This window comes from Camarhynchus parvulus, chromosome 2, assembly GCF_901933205.1.
Source record: "Camarhynchus parvulus chromosome 2, STF_HiC, whole genome shotgun sequence".
Classification (NCBI taxonomy): Eukaryota; Metazoa; Chordata; class Aves; order Passeriformes; family Thraupidae; genus Camarhynchus; species Camarhynchus parvulus.
This window is the reverse complement of record NC_044572.1, coordinates 94,579,385-94,606,028: the sequence shown is the minus strand read 5'-3', so window position 1 is coordinate 94,606,028 and position 26,644 is coordinate 94,579,385. Positions and strand designations below refer to the sequence as shown.

General features: G+C 36.2%; 1 protein-coding gene across 1 annotated transcript in view; it reads right to left on the bottom strand.

Annotated features, from left to right (window-relative positions):
* Positions 1-26,149, bottom strand: part of NETO1 (neuropilin and tolloid like 1) — a 62,867-nt gene extending 36,718 nt beyond the window's left edge. Inside the window, exons 1-4 of the mRNA XM_030943834.1 lie at positions 25,276-26,149; positions 21,624-21,677; positions 19,918-20,055; positions 11,697-11,945 (exon numbers count right to left, since the gene is read on the bottom strand). Of these exons, the coding sequence (XP_030799694.1) occupies positions 11,697-11,945; positions 19,918-20,055; positions 21,624-21,677; positions 25,276-25,303 (469 nt within the window). The 5' untranslated portion in view covers positions 25,304-26,149. The remainder of the gene's footprint in view (positions 1-11,696; positions 11,946-19,917; positions 20,056-21,623; positions 21,678-25,275) is intronic.
* Between the last annotated feature and the right edge of the window lie 495 nt (positions 26,150-26,644).

Sequence of the window (26,644 nt, the reverse complement as noted above, 5' to 3'; positions counted from 1 at the left end):
TTTTACATTTTATTATACAAGCTGGCATTCCGATATTAAGAGGATATAAATAATACATCGGATGTAAGCAATAATCATTCCCTCTTTTCCAGTATTATGCAATTCAGCTTCCCCTGAGATTATGGGAGGAAAAAGTTTAGACAATTTTTGGTTAATCTAGACTTTACAGCCAGGTTTTTTGTCTTACAGTTAATTTGTTTCCTGTTGGTTATAACTTCATGAGAGTGACATTCAATTTTATTCAAATTGATAATTTTTCTTCAATTTCATGCAATTAAAAGTGGCAGAGAAAATTCAAACCACACTTAATTCCTTATACTGATCTAGAGTTGCCATAAACTGTTAGAAACAAGACAGAGGTAGTCTATGACTTCTATTATTTTGATGAGAAAAGTCCTACTATATGCTTTACCACGTAAACCAAACACAACTCATACCAACTCTAGCCCCAAATTTTTCACTGAAATTAACAACTAAATATTGTTTTTCATAAGCAACACTAATGTGTTTTACTGCATGGCTGTAGGAAAAAAACACGAAAATAAATGCTAAACCAGGGGATATTGTCTTCCATCTTTTTTACTTTTTCTTCTAACAATGTTCTTCTAGTGGATCCTCAGTCCTCTTTAAGTAGCATTTATGCCACATGCTCTGTGTTCACAAAATGACCTCAAAGTGGTTTGTCAAGAGCATCACAAACAAGTGAGTCTGTGGATAAGTGGAGATTTGGAACCTAGAATTTGAGCAGAGTTACATTCATGTCTATAAAACTCTTGCCTCTGAATTTTCCTTACCCCAGAAACTCCAGATTCTGCTATCCCTAAGCAATGATTATATTAAGTATAGATTAGTAAATTTTTAGTTCTATAATCATGACTTTAGATTTTAGGTGTAAAAATTATTGTTTACATGGAATTTAACTGATTTACATTTTTTCCTCCTCTGATCAATATCTACTGGTCTGAAGAAGTAATTTTCTTTTCACTGGATTTATTCATAATTTTAATACTGATTGTAAAAGAAGCCAGTTTAGGCCCACAATCTGAGCTGAATTTAGCAATTGATTGAGTCCTACACTAACTGACTGGTTCAGCCTAATACAGAGAACAAATAGTGATCTTCTGCATCACAATAATGAAAAAGACTTTGTGATTCATTGAATCACAGTTTGAAAGGCAGCGTTCATAAGTCCTTATGTCTGCTTTACACAATACCCAATATTGCTATGTAAGTGCCCGAAGAGACAGGAAAAAGAACAGCAAAGTGGGTGCTGATTAGAGATTGTCTAGTTCTACCATTGATGTGGTAATATTTAGAAGGAATAAGGTCTCAGGAGAGTTTTGACTTGCAGCAGAAGCAGGTCAAAGAATGATGGCCAGTCGAAGTTCTCAGGATTGTTAAGTAGGGGTCAGCCGCTTACCCAACAAGTAGACAATAATTAAATTTCATTTGACCAGATCAAGTTTTTGACTGCCAAACAGAAGGATTTTTTCTAGCTTGATTTAAAAGAGTCATTTAAAGTTCTAGAGATAAAAAAAAAGTAAAATATAAATTAAACCTTTCATTTAAAAGTACTTGGTAAATCGTTGATCTATATTTGTATTGAAATATCACAAATGTGCAATATTCTAGAATACAAATAACTGTTTTATTGTTAAAAATGTTTTTTTGGAGGATGCTCATAAAATTACAGAGATCCAAACTACTACATCTGATTTTTAAAATTGTACGCCAGTATTGTTAAAAAAAATATACAATTATTTTGTAGAATTTCAGTATGGAATTCATACTTAGTAGCAGTTAATAACATATTGTCTAAACCTCATAATGAAATCAGCATTTAGGAATAAAATATTTTTCGGAAGTATTTTTCTGCATTCTCCTTTAATATTAGTTTTCACATAGACTTGAGAAATGAGCTACAGGAAAAGAAAAGAAAGGGAAAAAAAACCCAAAAGGAAACAAGAGGAGTATAATGCAATCTTTTGTTAACCCACATACTGCAACCAGCAGATTTGATAACATTGTCTCTTGAGCTTCAACTATCAGATAACATCTGGCAAATGATGTATGTAAGTCCCGTTACACAACATCTTCTGGCTTCTCAGTGTCATCTAGGGGACTGATATGTGACTGGAATAACACATTTCACACTGCCTGCTTCTGTCATGCTTGTACAAAATTTTAACAATGGATGTGTCACAAAAATAAGTTTATTTATTTATGAATTCTCAAAAATATTTTGCAATTCCCTTTTTATCATCTTATTCATTACTCAAAAAAACATTCTTAACAGAAATTGCTGGATATTACATAGACTTTTGACATCCAAGTATTCAAATAAACTTTTTACATCTCTAAATTGTAGTGACCTCCAGAGCAATATTTTTGAAGTGTTGATCAAAAGTATTTGCTTACTTATTTTCACAATTTTACAATGAATTTATTCCTTTCAATGGCATCCTCAATTGTTTGGCAAATCTCGTCACCCTATATATTAAAAGTAAAAAATTAATTGGAAGTACATTTTACAATGTGTATTCCAAAGCATTTTTTTGTCATTGAAGTTAAAACCTCCTCTGCAAAACTATTTGAGGAAACTACAATGTCAGGCATTCATCTCCCTAGTGAATTGCAGACTATGCTGTGATCATGTAAGCAATGTGCATCTGAAATAATCAAGAAGATTTTTCAGAGAAAGATGATGATGATGATGATGATGATGATTATTATTATTATTGTTATTATTATTAAATATAATTTTCTCTTTCAAAAAACTCTCCACAACTACTGCTCCATTTTTATTTTAAAAAGAAAATTTGACAGTGGATGCATGAACAAAAGTTGTAGTGGGAATGTAGTAAAAAATGCGCTAGAAATTTATTTTATATTTCAAATTTTGAATTAAAGGAGTGGTTGCAGAACTTGTATCACTTCATTTTACAACTTGTAAATCTGACTGACCAACTGAGTTGAACCAAAAAAAGCTTATCTAAATTAAATACGTTCTAAGCAGAAGATGATTGAAGAAAATAATTTCATTTCAGACAATTCCAGGGTAGCTTTTTTAGGGACAAGGGTATCTGGAAGAAGAATAGTACAGGAAGACAGAAAAATCATTAATCATAGTTTTCTAATTCCAACAAAAGCTCAGCTTACTGTAACAGAATATAAAAAAAATTTAAAAAAAGAAAATGAGTGAGTAAGTTGAACCTATTTAAGGCTATATTAGTTTGATACTGATCAAATGGAGAAATGCTGAATTGATATAGATCTACCACATAATTTGTGTGAAGCTAGAAAACTAGTTTTAATTCATTTAAAAAGTTGAAAAAATGGTAGTTTTGCTCTCCAGAACTAACAGACATTTAATTTTTACTTATTTCCCAGGATAGAAAGGTAGAGGACAGTCTTTAAGCATGCTTACTTTTAAGAACCCAAGCCTAGAGATTGCCTGGATTTAGGCACATGCTTATATGTAGGCTTCCTGAAATTCTTTGCTAAATTGAGACTAGATTTAGTGGCTTGTCAGTGCAGCATTTGACTATAGTAAGCTTAAGCAACTGTTCTTTGGAATTATCCTTGGGCATATCAGAAAGTAATTTCAGAGATTTTTGATGGATTAGAGTGTTAAATTATGGTAGCTGTTATTTTTATTTGGCCTGAGGACCTTTATGAAATGAACAGGTTTTGCAGAGAAAAAAATCAGGACACCTAGCATCTGGATTTGTCCCAAAATAAAAAAAAAAAGAAAAGAAAAATGCAAACTGAAAGTATGTACTCATTGAACATAAATTGAATTTAAAAAATCATTTGTTGATTTTCCCAAACAAAAGATTAAGTATATCTCTATCCAATGTGAATTAATAGTATAAGGAAAAAAAAAAAACTTGCTTAATCTACTCAATATTCACAAATATTAAACAACACCCACAATGAGCAGGGGACTCTTGCATGAACCCAACTATAGTGAAAATTGAATCCTTTTAAAATAAGACTTAAAAAAAATTAGCTCCTCTCTACCTCAATTTGTCATGATAATTTTTAGGACAGCACACCTTGTTGTGCAGATGTTATTAGTCAATATTTTGATAGGAGGTTTGTTTGTGTCTCCTCAGTGTATGTATAAGATAAAAGTATGTATGGTAAAAGGAAGTTGTCAGTAGGTTGAAATAGGTTATAATTGTACAGAAAGAGAGAGAAAGTGAAAAAAAAAGAGGAAAAAACAAATCAGACTAAGTCAGGATGTAAGCTTGATTCACAGTCTTGATTTTCCAGGAGTTTTGTGTCTAGCAATAGATATATTGGCCAGATTTAACCATAGAGATGACTCCTGCTTCTCACAGAAATCATTGTATGATCTGTTTCTCACATGAAAAAGGCTTTACATGATAGTATTTCCCTACCCCATGACAGCAATATGATACTAAATATTACAGGCTCTTCAATATCTTAGCACATAATAGGGGAAAAAGAGAAGGTGGATCAGAGGCATAGATGCTCTAATGGGCAAGGTAACTTTATTTGCAAAATATTAAAAACAAAATTTGTGTCAAAGTTGAATGAAGCATGATCTTATTTTCAGATCTGACAATCAAAGAAGCTCAAATGTGATATCTGAAATAAATATATAACACAGCCTGCATTACTCAACAAGACAGTAAACAAATCAAGATAGGTCTCAGCCATCAATATGAAAGAAGATATATTACGATGACCACAAACACCTACTAGAACTAAAAATATGCAAATAATATTCAATGGCATTCACCTCAGTGGTGGTAGGCAAAAGAGATTCTCTGGATTGTCCTCTTTACAAAAATATGAGTACTACCCTCGGAAAATTAACCAATACTAGACAAGAGATGAGTGTACATAACAAATGGTGACAGAGGATTTGCCTCTTTGCTTCTGACACATTTCATTCTTTACTAAACATTGTATACTGCCAAAATATTCAGTTCTAGAAAAAGAAACATGACTCAGTGTTGCAAAGACTTAGGCTTGCAAAGCTACTAATTATGGGGCAAGAATACTGTTTATTAGTTACAGGGAACTGAGTAACTTCTAACAACATTTTGTGTATATTTCTTTAAGGAGAATTAGCTAGAAGCACTATACAAACAGTAAAAAATCTGTTAAGGAAAGGTAAATATCCCAATAAAGATCATTACTTATTGCTGCTGGAATTGAGAAATGATCCATTAAAGAAATTAGACAATAGCTAGAACAATCTACAATCACAGTTGCTTGAACCTATGCAAAAAGATGACTGAAAAGAAATTATATAAACATGGGTTTTACCTAATATATACTGACAGCTAAAGAATCAAACCTGCCACAACTGAATAGCCATACTAAAAAATAGTTTTTCTGCCCCAACAGATGGGGCGTTCTCAGACTGATTAGAGAAAAACACTGGGACAATTGCGAAGATTTATTGGCTATACCAGTAATATCTTATAAACCTGTAGATACAATGCATAAAGATGAAGTTTGAACAAATTAGGAAAAGTATTAGTGAAGAAAAAGACTTGCTTCAATGTCAGCAGAATGTCTCCAGATATCCACATTTCCAAGGTCCCTAAGAGAAACTATTGCAGACAACAGAGTTGTCAGGAGTAGACCACAATACAACCATCCTGGAGGGCGTCCCAATATGAGCTATGAGAAAATCTGCCAGATGAGAAAATCAGATGACCTGGAAAACCTTTGAAAAGTAATCAAAAATTCCTTATTCATTACACATGAGACAAGAAGTTTCCAATTTTTCCCCTGAAGAAGTAAATGCTATAATGTTTGAAAGAGAACTACCAAGTAACACAACAACAGGCTTTGGAGGTGCTGTTCTGAACCTGGGTAATGAAAATTTTCATTGTAAAATGTTGGTTTTAAACACTTGTGGAAGATGACTATCCAGGCTTTCTGTTCAGCACAAATTCCATATTATCCTCCCTCATCTGCCATTTCCAAGTGCTTCACAAACATCACAGAGAAATCAAGAATTAATAGGGAAAACAAATTTCCAGGGCCCACTGGTTATTTCCTCATTTTATAAGAGTTTAAAGCAAAGGGTAGTTACTTTATATCAGACCTAAGGTTAAGCTAACTCAGCATAGTATTTACATAAAGTCAAAAGTTTATCCTTAGGGAAAAGAGGATAAGAAAAAGACCATGTTTAAGGAAAATCCTCTGATGCTTCTAAGATTTAGATTTAATTATTTTGTAACAAGTAATAATATGAACTATTTATAGAATGACAATGGTATTATAAAAATGCAGCTTACTCTAAAAATGTTAGTTTTCTAGGACTAATTTTCAATGTACATCTAAGCTTCCTAAAGATCCCTGACAGGTGCTCCAAAAACACTGACGTTTTGTCAAAGGGAGGCTCCTCTGAAGAGAATATTTATCATTGCAACATCATAATCACCATATTGGAGAGGTCACCCACAAATGAAGAATGGTGTTTCTTGTGGAGGTGGAATAGAATAATTTGTACCTGTACTTCTGTAGAATATCCTAGTAAACCTTCTCTAGAAGTCCATGTCCAGCTTATTATGGAATGAATACAGGGAAGGGATTTTTGTAGAGAACAGGGTGTACTGATGGCAGCGGAAGCAGTAAGTGTCCCTAGTTAAGTCTACATTTTTCTTTACTCCAGTGCTAGAAATACTTAAAACTGTATCCTATATTTCTCTTACTCTTGTTTTTACATCAAAGTTCAACGTTGCAGGGATTTAAGTGTTCAACTTCCTTCTGTTGGTAATATGAAACTCCCAGCGCGTGGGGATTTCTAAACTAGGAAGTTCTGTATTTGCCTTTTAGGTATTGTTGAAAGAAACATATAACTATGAGATGGCAAGACATAATATGGGATCTGAGAACCCCATGAGACCTTTTAGATATTCATTTGCTCCACATAAAGAATTATTTTACACTTGAAATTTAACAGAAACCTGTGATCATGATTTTCAATGTAATGCATCACCCTACTTGAGAGAAATTCCTTCCCTTTCCCAAGACCAGATGCCCTAATGCCTTGTAAACAACAATGAAGTGCCTGACTCTAATAAAGTGAACTTGTAGAAACACAATAAAAGTTCATAACGCCAGGAAGCTGCTTATTGCAATTTGAAGTGCTGAGAAGTTATATCTCAATAAATAAAACAGATTCATACTTTCCAGGCTTTTTTGACATCACGTGGTCCTGTCTCAAAAGTTTAAATGAAGTTATAATGAGTCATTTCTCACCTTCCAAACCAACTCTAAATCCAAAAGAAAAACATTGTCTGGTTTAAAGTTACATGGCTCTGGCATTGTTTGTTGGTTCTCAAAAAGCTTAACTGGATTTCAAGTTGTTAAAAAGTGATTGTCATTGCTGATACTAAATTAGAAGTAATCAGACCAGGTTCAGGAGAGTAAATGAAAAAGTACAAGTGGCGGAGCTCACATGGATATTCAGCTATTCCAGATGCCTGGGAAATATCCCTTGCAATTCAAGGCAGAAGATGGATGTTAGATGGCAAAATAATTTGATACTATTTTAGCTAAGTTTTTTTAGAATTGTGATTGAATTTATTAAATTCTCATTAAATTTTTCATGAGTTCTAAAATATACAAATCCCCCAACCAGCAGGAATTTGGGTTGTTTTTTATTTTTTTCCCTCAAGATAGCTGACATAATTATTCTATTACTCTGACATTCACTGTTGTGGGAATGTAAAAGTACTTTTACTCCAATTAGAAAGTGTTTCATATTCCGCTTTTTGGGACACAAGAGTATAAATCTTTTTTTGTTTTCCATTATCAGGCAGTTGAATAGAAAACATTACTGACTGACGTTTATATTAATGAGGCTAAATAAAAACACAGATGGCTTCTACTAAGTGAAGGAACTGAAAGTAATGATGTGCTATCTTAAGCCACTGTCCTGCAAAATCAGGGACCAGGATAAACAGAAATCTGATTATTCTAGCTGAGCAAGAAAGCCCAGATAAACACAGCCTCTCTCTGCCTGAATTCTTGTCTGTACTAAAAAAAGAAAAAAAAAATTCTTTTTAAAGAAGAATTGTCAATAGTTTGAAGTAGTACTCGAATTTTTCTGCACAAAACAGGGATTCAACACCACTTTGGAAGACAGTCTTGAGACAAAACTTTTCAAAAAAAATGAGTGCAATAGATTGAGTCAAAGAACCCAGAGCTGTGAAATGAAATTTCTGGTGTAGGCTTTTCAGTGGCCCAAAGAATGACAAAACAAGAGCAAGCATTAAATATCCTTGTGTCATGGTTTTTTCCCTAGCCAATCAATATTGTATTCAAAATGAACCAGCAGGACCTGAAAATATTGCAGCTTGATATGTGTTTCTCTCATACATCAGATTTCCTTAAAAAGAAGTAACCCAACAAAAAAGTTTGTATACATTTATGAAGATTGAATGGATTCAGATAGTTCCATTTTGAAATGAACACGATTAATCAGAATTTTAACATAAAAAATAAATTATAATAGTATATCAAAATTAAAGAAGTTTTCATTTGTTTATAAACTCTCATGTATGCAAAATGGTTGAAAATTTACATTAAAATGCATCTGATTATTAGTGATATTAGCTATAATTATGCAAAAGATGAATACTTTTTCCCTTAGCTCAGAGTTTTGACATTGAAAATAGTTTATTATACCGTACGTACAGCTTCATTCATCCACTTCATTATAGTGTTGCTTCACACTATAATTTAGAAATGACAAAAACCATAACCTAAATTGTTCTCTTAATAAGGAACTTTTTGCAAAACCTTTAGTAGTTTTACCAGTTTCTGGGTGTGCTCATGTTGGCTGTGTGTGTAACTCTGGTTTTGTTGCTAAATTTTTTTCTTCTGGAAGATCTCTCTGTTTAGAGTACTGAAAAGACCGCTGAAAAAAGGTTTATTTAAAAGGAAAAGACTGTATGGCAAAAGAGTTACATTTGTTTCTGAAACCACAGTTCCTACTGGACTTTTGTCTTGGTGGATGAATTTCCAACCATTTCAGTGCCAAGGAGTCAAAGAAATTATTGAACTGAAAAGTTGCCATAATTGCAAATTATTAGTCTATCCCTTAGGATTTTTATATATAATTTCTTTTTATAGGACTTAGTCCAAACTAGATTTTAAATGCCTTAGGCACAGGACTTTTCCATTTGCACAAACAAATAGATATTCATTTCAGCATTTTTCATTATATCCTAACTGATCTTTTTTTCAACTTCATCCAGTTATCTGTTTTTATACACCCTGGAGACATAGTAAATAATTTCTTTCCCTGTTTCTCCAGGTGCCATTCAAATAACAATAAACAGTTGCAGCTTCAATTTAGCCAAATATACTTTTTTTTTAATCTTGACACACACCCACACATTTAACATCATGTCTCTTTATTCTCCATTAAGATCTCAAATGCAAAAGAGGCAGATGAGAGACATGTCAGGGGCAGGTGGGGACTCTCAAAGATTGCTGATACTCAAGAAATAACTCCATTGTCTGTGGATGAAAAAAGCCTCCTCTGCAGGTTGCAGTTAGGAAGAGTTTCCTGCTTTTGACAAGTGAGATGAGTGGCAAAAAAACCCACATTTCCCCTGAGCATTCCGCTGCTTGAGACTGCAACAGTTTCCAAATGAGTCTTTGCTATGGATCACGTTCTTCAAGTTCTTTAAAGAGAAGTTAACATGAAAATTTTCTTCTGATCTGTCCATTGTTCATAATTTAATTTTTTAAGTTGTCACTACCTAAGCTGGTTCTAGGTGGCTTAGGTGATCATTTCTGTATTGAAATCCTGTCTATGCTACTCTGTTATACTCTGGAGTGGAATCCTCTCTCTGTTACTCTCTTATACAACCTCAAAAGCCATAATTCTGTTTTATGGGTTGGCAGGAACCCCTCCCAGTGCACACCTATGGACAATAGATCTCAAAATGTCATGCCTTATCCATGTCTGCATAATAAAAGACTGTCCAAGTAATAATGTGGAATGTGAAGTTCTTCCTCTTATTGGTGATCAAGGAGGTAGCAGTGCTGTTTTGCACTTGTCAGATTAATCACATTCTCATTTTGGCCAATATTCCTAGAAACTCTCGACTACTTGCAGAGCTTCTATTGAAATGTATGGAGAGGAAAAAAGGAAAGAATCAAGGAAGGAAAAAGATATAGCTATTCCATCTGAAGTCTAGAATAATTTATGCTGCTGTACTAATTTACCAGCATTGATCTTTGTGTAGAAATTCTCCTTACATCAGTAGAAAAGGAATGAGAATAAAACATGGTCCATGAAATTGTCTTTTACTTGAGAGGTTTTAGACAGACTAAGTTGCAGATTTTGCTATTAATATCTTTTCAACAAGAATGCAGAACCCTTAAAAAAAAAGGTAAAGAAATATGAAGCAAAGAACTTATGGCACACGGTGAGGAAATGGCAAAAGCCTACAGACCCTGCTAAATGAGAGATAAAAATGTAACTCTCTTTTCAGAGTGGATATGCACGGTTATAACAAAATTTTGTCTATTTTCTTTGAATTTACAACAGATACATATACCTGGCTAACAGATTATTTGGTACAGAAATTCTCCTTACTATTCCTGTTTGAACCTTCTATATATGTTTAGCCACTGAAAAACAGTATCATGGACTTGAAAGAAAATTTTACTATGCTGGTTAGTTTTATAAGTATTTTTCTTGAATTAATGAAAGAAAACCAGAAAGAAGAACAACACAGAGTCTGTAGACCTGCCATCTTCTATGATGCTACCAGAATAATAAAGGAAGAATTTTGGGTCTGCTAATTTTAGGCAGTATTCTAGAGAACATTGTTCAACCTAATGCAACAATTTTGCTGAAAAAATAGTGACATAATTGACAAAATTGCATAATAATTACAGTGCTTTAGAGTCAGCTATACTAAAGCATGACTCATCACTCAATACATAAGAAGTCACAGAACTACGTCACATCCAGCAGTGCAGTTGCAGTGCAGTATAGTGGAGCTGCAGCCAAAGAAGAAATTTAAAATCAGCAATCTTCTGTTAACAAGTGGGGGAACAGGGGATTTAATGGAAAGTATGACTCTGAATTTTGTTTTACTTTAATGAATTAAACAGTGACAAGGAATACTTGTACAATTGCAATTAAGATTTACAGTCTTTTAAGAAAAATATTTAATTAGTGTTACTATTTGAACCTCACACATCCTCTGGTAATACTTGTAATAGTTTGTTTTATTGAGGAAGGAGAACTATTCCACTTCTCAGCTGGGGAAATGATTGGTGAAGTGGAAAAGCAATGATGGAATTTTCTGAGATAATTACATTTTTTATTAGAATACTTTATCAATTATCTTTTTGAAAGAAAAGCTGTACAGTGTAACAGCCAAGCATAAAACACTAAACTTCTCATGAAACATTTTGAATGACCTTCTGTAATAGCATTCATTTGAAAATAAAACTTTTTAAAACTGCAGAATCTGAAAATCTTTCCCTTGAATAAGCCTTACTTGTTATGCAAAATATACATATGACTTTTACCAATTTCCTATATATTAATACCTTCCTTGACAACAAACTAACCCCCAGCTAAAGATATTATTCAACAGCAAGATTATACATCATTAGAAAAGTTACAATGATAAGCTTTTTCTATTAAAAATGTGATGGTTTGGACTTACCAGGTGTAAAATTATACCGAGCAGAAAACCCAATAGATTCCAGTTCAGCATCAGCAAAAAATTTAATCCACAGGAATCTGCCACTGGATTTTATCATAGGTGGATTTTGTTGTCCACAGAAACGTCCAAGGATTGGGGAAAAGCCAAAAGGTCCATCTCGTACTTCTATGTGGTCAAATTTACACTCCCAAGAAGGCTCTATGGAATATTTTTCATCAAAGTGTAGTTCAATGCATTGTCTAGGAGCAGCTAGAGACAAAAAGGAAAATTATCTTATTATTTTTTCTAACCCAAGATCCTTCAAAACTAAAGCAAAACTGAAGAAAATAAAATATATCCATTCTGTATGGATCCTAAAATTTTACTTAAAAACTTGTTTGAAAATTAGTACGTCTACATTTTTTTATAGATTTCACACTGTCAGTTTATTTGCCTGTTATTCTCCTTTAAAAAAAGTATTCTTGACAACAGTGCTTAGTAAAGTTAAGAGAAAGATATCTATGATGAATAGAAAAATATAGCCAGGAACAATTTCTTCAAATATAAAATATAAAATGTTTCTAAGAAACTTACATATTTAGAAAAATTTATTTTTGCTCTTACATTTTGGGGAGGGGTGTTAATCAGAATAAGTTTTTTATACCTAGTACTGAGAAAAATCATGAAGAAAAGGCTGATCAGAAGAACTGTGCTACAGTAAGGACAGATTATCTTCCTACATGTATTGCAGCCAATGACAAACTGGAGTGCAATTGCTTATACTGAGAATTACTTCTCATTGGAAACATAAGAACAAATGCAATGAATTCTCACTAAAGAAAGAAGGATAAGGATCCTGGATAAGGATGCTAATAGAAGAGCAAATGATATACTAAAAATCTTGAAGAAAGTTCATAGGGGCAATTTAATTATACCTTTTTAAAAAATCCATCTTTAATGATAGGTCTTAAGTCTAGAGACATTCAGAATGATCTCTAAAACAAATATTTCCTGGGATCTCCTGTATAAAGCAAAAAAAAGTAACTGGTAGAAATATAGTATATTCTTACAAGGAGGGAAAAAATCATGGTTTGATTGATACATTTTATCAGAGGCAACCTTTTAGAGGTGCACTGTTTTCTATGCTCAATCCTGGTCATAGCAAAAACTGTGCACCTTCTGTGTCTAGAGCATGGTGCATTGGAGCCTTTTGCTGACAAAGCCTTCTGCTAAGACAAGGATTTGTTGTGTCATTGCCTGCTGTGCCTCTCATGGGATCATGTCCTACACTTTACACATACCAAAAGAGGTTTGTATTACCATGAGCTTTGCCAGAGTTACCATTCTTTTCACATGAAAATATGCAAGATCAAAATCCATGCTGATTTATTAGCATGGAAACTGCTTCCACTCCAGGAGTCAGTATCTCTACATTTATTTCCTCAAGAATAATAAGAAAACTGTCAGTGTTACAAGAACAAAGACCTTGTTTGGATTCTGAAATGTTTTAAAATTTTGAGCTTTTGATATGAACTCATTACTCACATAAGAAGAGACATTATTTAAAATAAACTGAGTAAGAAGATATCAGGTAAATTTTGAAATCTTTACATAAGAGCACATAGTCAGATCCCTCTTACAACTATTTCAAGTAGATAAATACAGCCTCATTTAATAAGAAGCATTTAAGAAGTAACATCTCATTTGAAAAGGAAGATTATTTCAACAGCTTTACTTACAATGTTAATATAATTGGGTGATTGATATTTACTGAAACATTAAATTTAACATAAGAAAGAAAGCTTTTCTACTTTTCTCAATCTGAAGACATTCACATTCAAGGAAATAGTAGTGACTTATTATTTATACCGATTTACGGGAAATTTGTGATCTTCATACCTATACAAATTCAATAGAAAAAGCAGAGGTCTGTGTTTTACATATAATTGCACGAAATTCACAGTCTATGGAAAAGAAGCTACTTTGAAAGTGCAAAAAAATTTACAAGAGTAAAGTCAGATAATAAAGCTTGTAAAGGAGATCATAATGATGTTATCCTTGGTGAGGTTTGAAAACCAAAGTAAATCTTTTTAGATTATAGTAAAAGATTAAATACCTGGAAGATATCATAGATTAATTTTATTCAGAAGTTTCTATCCTTGACTTTACACTTTTATAAAAATTATTGATTTAAACTCAGCTAAGCAATACTAGGACAGAAGAGAGCAATCAGTGACTTTCAGTTTGGGATCATATTCTGCATGCTCTTATTCCATTTAAGGAGATTTGTTGAGAGCTGTTCATCACCCACCTAAGGGACCGCAGAGTCAGGTATCAGAAACTATCCTGAAAACACTTTAGGTAATCATAAGAATGCTCATCATGGCTTGAAAATCTTAATCATTCATGACTCCAATGTTATGCTATTAACCTGTCTAGAGCTTTATTATTATGTTTTAATGTCACAAAATAGATATGAAGATTGATTCTCCTACTATTGACTGTCAGCTATGCTGACATACAGCAGCATAGCTGCTGTGCTTCCCATAGCCACAAAGTGATTGCTTCAAAAATGGCTCATGTCGTTATCATAACACATTTATCCTTTAAAAGCTTTCTTTTCTGCTGCCTTATTTCATACAAAGAAGAGAGTTACAAGTGCTGACCCATAATCCTTAACAGGTCTTCTCTGCATCCAAGACTCATGCAATGTTAAAAATGGCCACGAGGCCCCCTCAGAGTTCAGTCATTTGACATCATTTTTGGTGTTGAAAAGGAGCCCTAGACCCAACTATAGCCTCAGTATAGGAGGCTCTGAAATAAAAGGAAAGATTGTGGATAAATAAAAATCAGGCCTACAGAGTTACACATGAGAGCTATTGGCTGGGTGAATGAATGACCTGAGAAAAAACAAAATTTCCAAACCCAATCTCCATGTAGCTTTCTGAATCTCACCAGACAGAGATCACTCACTGCTAACCAGTTTTATGACAAGGATATTGCTATAGTTTACACAATTCTGCTTTTATTTATTTTTTGACAAAGTCAAAATGAGGCTTTTCCTAGTGAAGCTCAGATCTTGCTATAGGATCAGAGAGAATCACATTAGCTCAAGGAGAGCTCAGGTTTCCACTTTTCCCTGAAGGCCCTGTGAGTAGAGGCTACTTCACTTTAAGAATGGAGCATTGAATATTCATTAGCAGCACTTCTCCACTGGGGATAAAACAAGGCTGGGGATTGAGTGTGATGGCTGGATCACTGCCCAGTTCACACTCCTTAAATGTAAAGTCATGTTCTGGCACCATTTTGGCCATGCCACTAGGAACAGTTCATATTTCTGTAACTTTGTGTAACTCCAGGGTACAACACACACATCCATGACTTTTTCATGAGGTGTTGAAAGCACTTCTGTTTTTCTTCTTGTGCTTCATATTTAGTTAATGGTTAAATGTTTTGTTTGCAATAACCTATATATAAATTAATCAAAACTTCCTAGATATGACCATAAGTGATGAAAACACATAATTCAAATTCTCAGCTTTAAGTTCCTTTAAATAAAAATGGTATAATTTCACACTTATGCTGTGGCTTTAATGAGGGGTTGAGTTCTTTATCCAACACAAGGTAGAAGAAGCAGCTATTGTTTAAACACACATCTTGTGCCACACCCTTTGCAACAAAGTGTGTGTAAATGAGGTCACAGAAATAAACTGGGGACAAGTCCAGAATAGTCACTAATAATAGTGTATGTGTTCCTACAGAAAAATTAAAAAAAAAATCCAGAATATGCAAATCTTCCAGACTGGCCATCCAATCAGAAAAGGAGGGATGGAGTGGTTATTTCTGGTACCCTAATTAACAGGTAAAGTCCATTCACATCTTCAGACCTTCTTCTGTGGTTATGATGTCAGGCAAAGTTGTTGCCCTCTCCAAATGAAATATATTGAATAATGTCTCATAAAATGACTTGATTTCAAATGCCACAACTTCCATATTTAATTTCCAATTATCTTTCTTCAAAAAATGTTTAGAACCATGGAAAGGCCTACTTAATGCTTGCACGTCTTGTCATATTTTTCATCTAATTATCTTACACAAGTGCTGTCTTAACATTTTAAATCCAATGGAAAAAAAGAGTCATTGGGTTCCAGCTTGCAGTAGAACAGTTGCAGCAAAACTGCACAATTAAGGTTTTAATTCTGATCAACCTCTAAGTCTGTGTAGTGACAGCTGAAGTTAAGTGAAAAAATCTGTTTCAATTTGCCACACTGCATGGAAATGAGCAATAACTCAACACCTACTGCCATCTCTCTATGAGCTGTTACCCTACTAATAGTTTCAATAATCCTCATTCCTTCTGGTTATCCTGCTATTATTGATAAGGAAACCACATTTACCTTCATTTGAAAATAGGGTTCTTTCATTGTTTTGGTGAAAATTTCTTCAACACAAAAATCACTGTGAAATACAAAAGGATTTTGAGCAGAAGTTTTTCACTTGGTGATAACATGACAATTTCTAACACTTGTGAAATATCATGAAAGAGTTTAAGGGTCTTTTGTGAAGACATGAGATTTTCAAGATTGAGAACTCCGTATGCTCACAAACCTGTATAGTGGAAGATATATTTTACATCTCCATAGAGCAATTCTGGTCCATGCTTGTATTTATAAACAAGCACTTAATTATTAAAAGCAGAAGAGTGGTTACAATTTTACTTATAGGTTTTTCACTTATAGGATTGTTAAACCCATTCTCAAGTTATAGTGTGTATAGTATGACTATCCCACTCCCCAGATATTTTAACACGAATAAAAGCCTTTGCTCCTGCAAAATCTCCTGTTCAAATTTCCTTTTATAGCACACATGCCAAATGTTCTGCAGTCTGGCAAAGGCTATTGCTGTCACTGCTGTGATTGTTCTGGGCAGCTGTGAATTTTGTCAGGTTAGAATCATGAATATGCAAAAGAAGGGTGAAATTTGGCCAATTTTTCTCAGCTCATTTTCTATGCTTTCTATATGCCAACTAAGATTGAAAGAAAAAAAAAGAAAAAAAAAGAAAAAAACAAACAAAAAAGAAAAAAATTCTCATCGCATTTTGAAAGGCAGATGGGATTCATCAGAAGCTCCTTGGGGAGTTGTATCAGCCCTCCTCCAAGCCTCACTTGTGACACTTCTCTATAGCATAACAATTTTTGTACAGAGGCCATGATTTCTAGATGACTTAAAGGATTTCCTTTAGAAAGGCATTCAACCTAGACCTTAAATTTTTTAAAATTCCTACTTGTCCCAAGAGTTCATAATCGTTACTAATAAATCAGAATTAAAAAAAAAAAAAAAAGAGAAAAAGCTTAGAAACTTCAAACTCTTTGATTTGCTTATGTCTGTGGCTGCTGGGATAGAAGCCTTTGCAGTCAGGAATCTCCTTTTCCTTAAAAAATTCACAGTATATGATCATGGCAACTTTTGCCAGCTCCTTTACATCACCAAAATAATTTTGACATGATAAAAGGATTGTATACATATAAGTTGAGCTACAATAGGGAGGGAAAAAAATGAGATGAAATTCAACTGTTTGCAACACACTACAAGCTGGAGTTCTCAGTAAAGACCACTAAAGTCACTAGGAACTGTGTTTGAATTTGCCCCAAGACTATGTTTGATAGCGAATAGATGAAGGAATGAATGCAAGCAGCCAGGAAAGAACCTAGTGATTCATATATGCATTTATGCTCACATCATACAGCTTTCAGTATGTTATATACAGTCCTGGTAGGTTGAACTCCCTGAGACATACAGCAGGGAGATAGTGATGAGGGGGATGATATTATAGACCATACCAACAGTCCCTCTAGTTTGGTGCTTGGCGTTCAACAAGACTCAGAAGCTGTTCAATCATATGGAAATTTCAATTCTAAATATAGAAATGAAATGCATAAAGAGATGTTTCTGTCTTACTCTAATATATTTATTTCCTCCGTTAGTCAGAATTATCCACAACTTCTGTAGATTGTTATCTGATTTCAAATACATTGCTATAAGTGTTTTATAAATCCTTTAATATCAGTGTCTTATGACAATGAGTTTCACAGAATATAAAAGATGTGGGGAAAATTTGATACTTGCTAGACTTCTTTATCATTTTCTGTTATTTTGCATGTCGCAAAAAGAATAAATATGGACAAGTGATTTATTCTAATTACAAAAAGGTTTTTTTGTTAACCTTTAGTAGTTCTTTTGCCTTTATTTTTGAAATCTGACACATTTTAAAGTATTACTGCTCAGATATCTTCCTATATCTCTGCTTATTTTTGTGACATTTTCCAGACAGACATGACTATTTCTGATTTTTTTAGAAGACAGAAATAGACATGGGGAGATCAGAGCTGAAAATGTTGTGCAATGTCTATGGTTCATTGAGAGTTTTAAAATGACCTGCTGCAATCCAAGCTGTTATTAGGCTGGATGGGAAGAAGAAAATACCCATGCCATAGAAAAATTGTGTTCAACTGGATTTTACAAGATTGAACTTTCTGATAAATTATAACAACATGTCTGTTGAGTTTACTCTTTTCCATATACATTGCTCTAAACTTGTCAATGTGGAATTTCATCTTTGTCCTAGAAGTTGGTTGATTAAATCTTTCCTTCTTAAATTGTTCTTTGGCATTTTTAGATATTTTAGATCACATTATTTCAACATTGTATTTTGCAATCTTTCAGCATATCATAGTCTTGCAAGTACTTAATTACTATTATAAAGATAAAAGTCTTTACTATATTGGACTTTCAAGCACCTTCTTACTGTGAGGAAGAACGTCTCATGACCTGAGATATGGGACTAAATTTTACAAAAATAGTGGGTTATTTTCTACACCATTTCACTTAATGACAAAATATCCTGTGTTTCAGATCTTTGAAGATAAAACAGGCTTAGTTCTTCCCAGTCTCACAGGAGTGTTAGATAATTTGATCAATAGATGCAAAAAGACCCAGATCTAGCAACATAAGTGTAATTGGAAAAAAAATAATGCTAAGTTGTACATTTTGAACCTATACATATTTCTTCTTAAAAAAACTTAGTATTTTAAACCAATTACTAAACTATGCTGGAATTTAAATATTTACCATATGTCTGTTTAAATTTCAGACATGTACAGACTAGCTTAAATTTTATTTTAAGAGTTGTTTGGCTACATTATTTATAATCACCTCTTCTGACTTACTTCAGTCAAGTTATCTAGAACCAAAGTGAAATTCAGTCATTTTGTTGTGACTTTTGATTTTCTAAAAGTACAGAGTGTGTGTGGGTCTAGAAAAGTTCATTCAATTAAAATCAGCTATATATCTTTGGAAATATATCTTGGTGATACCTGCATCTTTTGTAAAATAATGATTTCTGTAGTTCCTCACTCCATCATTAATTCTTAATAATTCTCTAAATGAAGCATGGATAGAAGACTACCACTGTTTTATTCTACATGTATTCACAACTCATGAAAGAAGTTTTTTGATTCCAGGGATTTACTATACAGTATATGATTCATCTTTTCTGAGCTCTGAGAGGATCTAACCTCTATTACTTTCCACAGATTCATTATCACAACAATCTCTCCAACATGCATTGTACTAAGACTAATGAAAACACAGTTTGTTTGTAATACACCTTTAGCCTTTCCTAAATCACTTCCATGCCTGCAATTGTATACTCTTTAAAAACTAAGTTTTAGAGATGCTTTGTGCTAATGTTTATTCTCCTCTAGTTTTATTTTGTAGGTTGGGTTTATTTCATTTTCATTTCTTATGAACAACTGGATGGAAAATAATTTTGACACTCACTACATGGATATTTTCTGTATGACTTCTTTGACTGTCCTAAGCTTGTCATCCCTGGTTCAGTTACAGTAAGTTTAAAATGCCTTCATGAAAGTCAAAAGCATTTCTGTTTCCCATGTTTATTTTACTTCTCATTTTAAAATATCCTTTCTTCTGTCACGTTGCATTTTGGGTTCTATTCATTTTCTAAATATCCTGGAAAAAATCCTGAAGTACTGAGTCATACATACTTACCACCTTAACTGATTTATGAGTTATATCAAAACAGAAATCAAGAGGTTTGCTAAATCTTTTTTCTGTCTGAAAAATATTTGTTACCATGACTTTACCTCCTCTTCACATATAATAAAACATATTCTTTTTAATACAGTTGATGGTAAAATATAAAGATTCTTCTTTTGGTCACCTTCTATAATGTAGACACACTCTCTGTCTGGAGGATACTTGTTGGGGTAATTTGGAGAAGTGAAGATGCCTCCTTCTGCATATTTTGTCCAAGTTCCACACTGCACTGGTCTCTGTCCTTCGGAAACAGTTTGCTTTTCTGTGAAATGGTAACATTAAGCATTATATAATTAGCCCAAAAATTATCATGTCCATGTGATACTTAGAACTCTCTAACAGGATAAATACAACAGCCCCTTTTCTGTCAGTGGCCTCAAACTTTTCTCTGTTGAGAAATGATATTGAGTATGATAATTGATCTAGGGGAAAAGAAGGCTGTTTTCTAGGGGTACAAGCATATAATTCTTACTCAAAATATGTTTTTCAAAACAGAGGAGAGGTTTGAGTGTCCAGAGGAAAATAAATTTGCATTGCTTTTAAAATAATAACCATCTAAGGAAAGCACGTGTTTGAGAATTGGAAGGCATGAATTTCCGACTCATACCTCTCAAAAAGCTCAAGCATTTGCTCTATCAGCAATCTTCATGCCATAATACAGGAATATGTCAGCCACAAATTTGAGGAAATAACCCAGAGAATTATGATCATATATAAAAGTTGTTTTAAATCTGCAGCATATTTAGTCTATAGTCACTGGACAGAGGTAGACAGGGGAATTCCTGGAATCTGGTTCATAGATTATTTTTATCTCACTGTTTGCTGTAATATTAATAAATAGCTCTGAGGCCAAGAATCACAGCCCAGAACTTTCCTTCTCCTAAGTGAATCCTCAGAGAGTAAGAGCCAGATCTTCTTGTCTGCTTTCTTCCTAGCCCTGAATCTCTTGCATTTCTTTCTGCTCTCTTACAGAGAGACTGTAGTCAAAGGTTTGGGCCAGTTCAAGCTGAAGAAGATCAGGGATCCCTTCCTAAGCACCTTGCTTTGACAAGTAGGCTAAAATGAGACGGTTTCTTCAGAAGGAAATATATTCAGGCTGCTATTAAAAGGAAGGGTAGTAGGTTCTAGACTTGTGTTGCTCTGAATGGGGTATTTAGTAATCAAAGAGCTGTCCCATATAGCTTAAGCCCCTGGTGCATAGAATAAAGGTGTTCGAGGCTTCCTCTTAGGATCAATGGCTGAAAACAAGCACTTTCCAAGGATGATAATAACCATCTGAGATCTCACTCATACTCTGCAAGCATTTCTTTTTCACTCTGGTCCATATCCAGGCAGAGTATGACGTGGAGCCTAATTTCCTGCAATGAACTCCAGCCTGCAGGGACTGTGCATTCAGATACAGGTTCAGACGCACACTGTGCTTAGCAGCATTCCCCATTAGCCTCTCCTCACACTGAGCATCCAAGCCTTTAAAGAAACTCTTTCACTACTCCCCCTGCACAAGTGCGCTCATGATACCAAATTTCAGGTTTTTAATTATACTTCAACAAGAAAAATGGTTTTAAGTGTAGGTATCTGAGTGTCCAAACTGGACTTCCCAATTTGAAAGTGGGAGTATTTTATAGTCTTTAGTTAGAGTCAGGCTGAGCCTGATGAGCACTCCTGGATATTTTTTGTGTGTACAGCCATGTGAATACTCCAAACAAATGGACAAAGGGCAGACACTGGAAGTAAATGAGCTACTAAAAATTTCAAAAACTAAACTAAAAACTCAATCCATATTTTGGTCTCTAATAAATTGTCTAACAAAAATGTTTGATGTTTACATACCTGTTCCTTTTTTGGTTGCCCCAGACAAATGTAGGATGATTAGACTTGCTACAACTGAAAGAGAAATATCCATTAAATATCACAGAGTGATAGTTTCTGCAATCAAATGATTTGTACTCATATATCTCACAAGAATACAAATGAAATACCATTGCTGTAAAGAAAAAGTTTCATTTTCACTTGCATCTTTTAATTGCACGTATTGTATAAGCAAGTTTCTTCATGGCCTGTTCTTGTAAGTACTTATCTTTGCAAATGTATGCAAATAAAGAGGAAATCTTTGGGGTTTAAAACAAAATGCACAGGTACTGATGTTCTCATCCTTTTTTTTTCCTTTTTCTTTAATATTAGAGAAAAACATTTTTACCTATCTACCAGAATACCTATTTATATAATAATAGTTCACGTCAGTAGTAGAAAAGTGGCTGCTTTTAACAGAGGGAGACAAAATTTCAGTGCCACTGTATGTACTAATGTCTCTCACTATGGCATAATAAAATTTGAAAATGAGTACTGGGAGTAGGAAAGAAGTGAGAGGTTGGGTTCTTCACATCCATCAAATCATTTGCAAATCTCTAGTGAAGTAAATTATTGTGTGTGCTTAACAATCTCATTAATCTATTTTGACTTGTTGAGAGGGTGTTGATTCTTGCTGCAGTGAATCTGCAGCCCACTTTACAAACAGGTATCTGCTGTCTCCAACCATGATAGGACAACTATGCCTCTTGGAAACAGATGAAAGCTTTCTGAAATGGACTTAGACCTGGAGATAATGGCTGGGTTTCTGGGAATTTCCAAATGTAATAGCTTGACTAGAAAAGGCTAAGAGGCAAACACTTAGTAGAGTCATAATGAGACTAATTTGGAAGATCAAAGTCACTAGCTAGCTACCTGATGAAGAAATCACACACTGATTTTCTTGTCATCATTCATATCTTTGGCTCTCAGAGAAAGTGCAATAGCAAGCACAGAAGAGAACAGATCCATCAGTTCTTGGAGTGCTTAGGGCTTTGTCCCGGCTAGTTTGGCATTAGGCCCAAACAGAGCCCAGGCCACACTGACCTTAAGGTGGAAATAAGTTGCATGCTTATTCAGAGCATTTTGGATGAGTCAGCTACCATTTTGTTGATGACTATGATGAGGAACTGATCAATTAATAAAAGTAATTGAATGGCATACTTTCTTCTTATTTTCCCTAAGAGGCACTAAAAGCCACCATGGGCTAGTAACTATGATCCTTTCCAAGATGGTGCTTTCAACATTTTCACCGTTTTTATCACAATTTATGCGTGATTTTCATTCCAAAGGAAGCCATTCTCCATATTTCCAGTATTCTGATGGCATTGAGATCCTTATTTCTATGCCTTTGACCTTTCCCATGTGACAGAGGGTTTGAGGCATGGATGATGGCTCCCCTATTAAGCAGGGTAAAATTGAAATTCTGGGAAAATGAAGGCTTGGCAGCAAATTCACTATTTCTTGGTCAGGCTCACAGCCCCTAGAGATGGATGTTGGCAGCACTGATAGTTAAAACTCTTGTGTGTCATGGGCATTCAGTGAGAACCCTACTCCTTCTGCTCAGATCTGCATGCTACCTAGCCATTCATGCCCTTACTCCCCTCAGGGATGAATTCTGGAAATACAGGCTAGCTGGGACTCTGCCTGACAACTCTGTCAAAATCCGAAGGCAAGGCAGGAGTCACCCCTTTACTGAGTTGCTCATTTCCTTTAACTGTGTTTCATGCAGTGATCATAATGCATCTATGCTTGCAATCTTCACCAGCCTACACCTAATTTCTCAATAGTGTAAAGTGGATTGGTGTTCAAATGTGGAATCAGCTGCCAGTGTTCTCTCTGCCCATAAATTTGTGGAAGCCAGAATAGGACGCACGATAGCCAAACTCCATGTGAGAAGTGTTCCTTTTAGGCAATTAATAACAATGCATATTTGATTCTCACACGTTCATTTCAAACATCTTTATCTATTAGGTCTCTGCTCATTTTCTATGCAGATAAAAGTGAAGTTCAGAGAAGTAAAGAGAGTTGGTCCAAATCACAGATATATCATTACCAAGATGACAAAAAGCCCCACAGATCTTTTCAGTTCCAGCTATAACTGCTAGAAAAGAGGTTTCCAAACCACAGAACTGTTTTCCTAAAGCACAGAGCTTTACTTAAATGTCATTACATCAGTATTTCCTAGTAATAAGCAGTCAAAATAATCTTGATAATAAAGTCTAATAAACAAGCAGAGACTTAGAAACTAAGTCTTTGAGGATTTTGGTTTTATTCTAGCCATAAAATATCTAACATTTGGATAGATGAAGTGAAACACTTCTCCCATGTTAAAACAAAAGAAAAAAGAAAAAGGTTCTTGTTTTAGTGGTATTAACAGCAGCACCAAAATATGAAAGTTGCCAGAAAGTAATTAAAATTGTGGTCTTCTTGAGAAAAGTCTACACAAATACATATTATTCAAGTAGACAAGGCAGATAATTTTATTCTATGATCCCTCTGCACAAACGCATCCCTGATACTCAATTTCAGGTTTGAATTTCTCATGCCTTTTTCTTTCTCAAGCCACAGAAAAATAACAGTGCTTTTCAGAGAGGGGGGGAATAAAACAAGACCCCATAGGGACCAGCCATGGAATCTTCACTCGTTGAAAATTGTCACTTGGGAAGTGTTGGCAGCATAGCAACAATATTGTCATTATCTCGGTTTGGGAATTATTTTAAAGAAGTTTCCACAAAATTTCTTGTTGCATTCTCACTGTCTTCCTCCTCCCCCTTTCCCTCCTAATCACGGGTGTAATTATAACCGTGCTTTCTAGTGCCACTCTGATTACGCATCTTTCCATCTTTTTTGGATCTGTGCATTTTTTTCATTACAAGCTGTACATTAAGTGATTTATCTCTTGGCCAGGCTTTTAGGAGACTGTGATTTGGCACAGATGTGGCTTAGCCTGGCGAAGAGTTGTTGGACAAGCAATACCTGGTCATAGCGCTATTGTACAGGTGTGGGCGCGCAAAGAAGTGCTGGGAGGAACCGGGGCCAGTCAAGCCCCTTCAGAACAGCGGACCCTCCGCAAGACGGAGGCGGGAGAGGGAGTCCCACCTCGCACCTTGAGGCCCCTAAGGTCTTGGAAGAGCAGATGATATATTTCGGTGCCTCCTTGCTATTCCTGGTGGATTTCAGCCGAAAGCGCCGCCCCCGCCCCGCAGCTCCCCGGGATCCGTGCCCAGTGCGGCCGCCCCCGCCCCCGCCGCGGCTCCCGGTGCTGCCCCGCGCCCCCTCACCCTCGGCGCCCGCTTCGAGCCGCGGCCGGGGCCCCACGGCGGGGGCAGCTCCCTCCGCTCTTTCCCGGCGCGGCAAAAGCCACTAGACCTGTCGTGCCCAGGTGAAAGCCTCCAGCCCCCGGGAGCGTGCCCCGTCGCCCGCCCCACTGCGCTGGCAGACACCGGCTCCCCTCCGGTGCTCCGCAGCGTGGTGGGGGAGAGGATGCGGTGTGGGCGTGGGGGGAGTTCGCCCCCTGGCCCAGGGAGCCTGGGCGTCCCGTTAGCCAGCCAGGTGTGGAGGCAGCGGAGGGCAGGAGCCCGTGCGTGGCAGCGGAGCTCGGTCGGGGGTGGGAAAGGGGGACATTGATACTCACTGTGAAAGAAGCTGCGCCCATGGGTCATGTCTGTTCCTTACACAAGGGGCTTCGGTCTCCACTAATTCCATTTAGATACGGGAGGACTTCCAGTGGCGGGGAGAGGATGGAAGTAGGAAAAGAAGAAGAAGAAAAAAAAAAAAGGAAAAAAAAGCGCCCGAATCCCACACACACAGCAGAGCCGAGCAGCCTTTCCTCTCCCTCGCTCTCCCTCACCGCCTTCAAATGATCACCGCCGGCTCAATCCCATCACACCCGAGCGATCACCAGCACCGCCACGAGCGGTGCATCGCGGCGGCGGCGGCGGGCAAGGCGGCGGCGGCGGCGGCGGCCCGCGCATCCAGGTGCCGGCGGGCGGCGGCGGCGGAGCGAGCCGAGCCCCTAGTCACCAGTTTCATACAGAACCAAAAGCAGATCGAAGCATTTCCTGCAGGACTCCGAGCCCAGCGACTTCCAGCCCTTCGGCTTCTTTTGATGCATTGAAGAAGGGATTAATGGGTCCGTCATCAGCTCCCTGTGCTTGCTCCTCTGAAGGGGTGGGGGCGGGCGGGAGGGAACCCAAAGAGGAGGGGTGGGGTAGAGAAAGATTTACCAAATAGGGGATTTAGTCATATTTGTGTGCAATGAGAACCTTATTAGAGAAGAAATCCTTTGAAATAGAATAAATCCATTTTTGCAAAACCCTCTCCCTGCGCATAACACACTATCAAGTGGTAGCAGCGGCAAGAGGCTGAAAACACATTGCACGGTCTGAAATCCCCTTGAGAATGGATGAAGCGAGAAAGAGATGGATGAGGACAGAGAGATGCCCCCTCACTTCTCCAGTCCAGGGCGAGAAGCAGAAGAAAACCGTGGAGACTCTTCCATTCATTCAGTGGAGGGGAAGGGGAAGAGAAAGAGGAGGGGAAGGACGGGAGGGCGGCAGTGGCGGGGAAGGAATGACTTCAAAACTGGGAAAGGAAGGGTAAGAGGAGAGGGATCGCTTCCCGCCTCCTAATCAGTTCATGGATCAGACAAAATGCTCATGAGTTCCTCCTTGACCTGCACCTGCCAAAGGGAAATTGAAAAGATTTTTCCCTTTGAGAGACGACTTCTTCCTCCACACACCCACACCCACGCACGCACAAAGACGCGCACACACACGCACAAAAGGGAGCAATAAAAGTTTATCTGCTAATCCTCCGGCCGCAGATACAATGATTACCTCTTCCAATCAGCCCAGAGACGACTGCAAAATCTCTCCCTTTCTCTCCCGCCCTCCCCCCTCGTCTAGGACTTATCTTCCTCCCCAGCTACGACCCACCCCAAACACCCATCCCTTTGACGAGATTGCGGAGGGCTAGTGGTCGGAGCGGGAGGGACGGGGCCA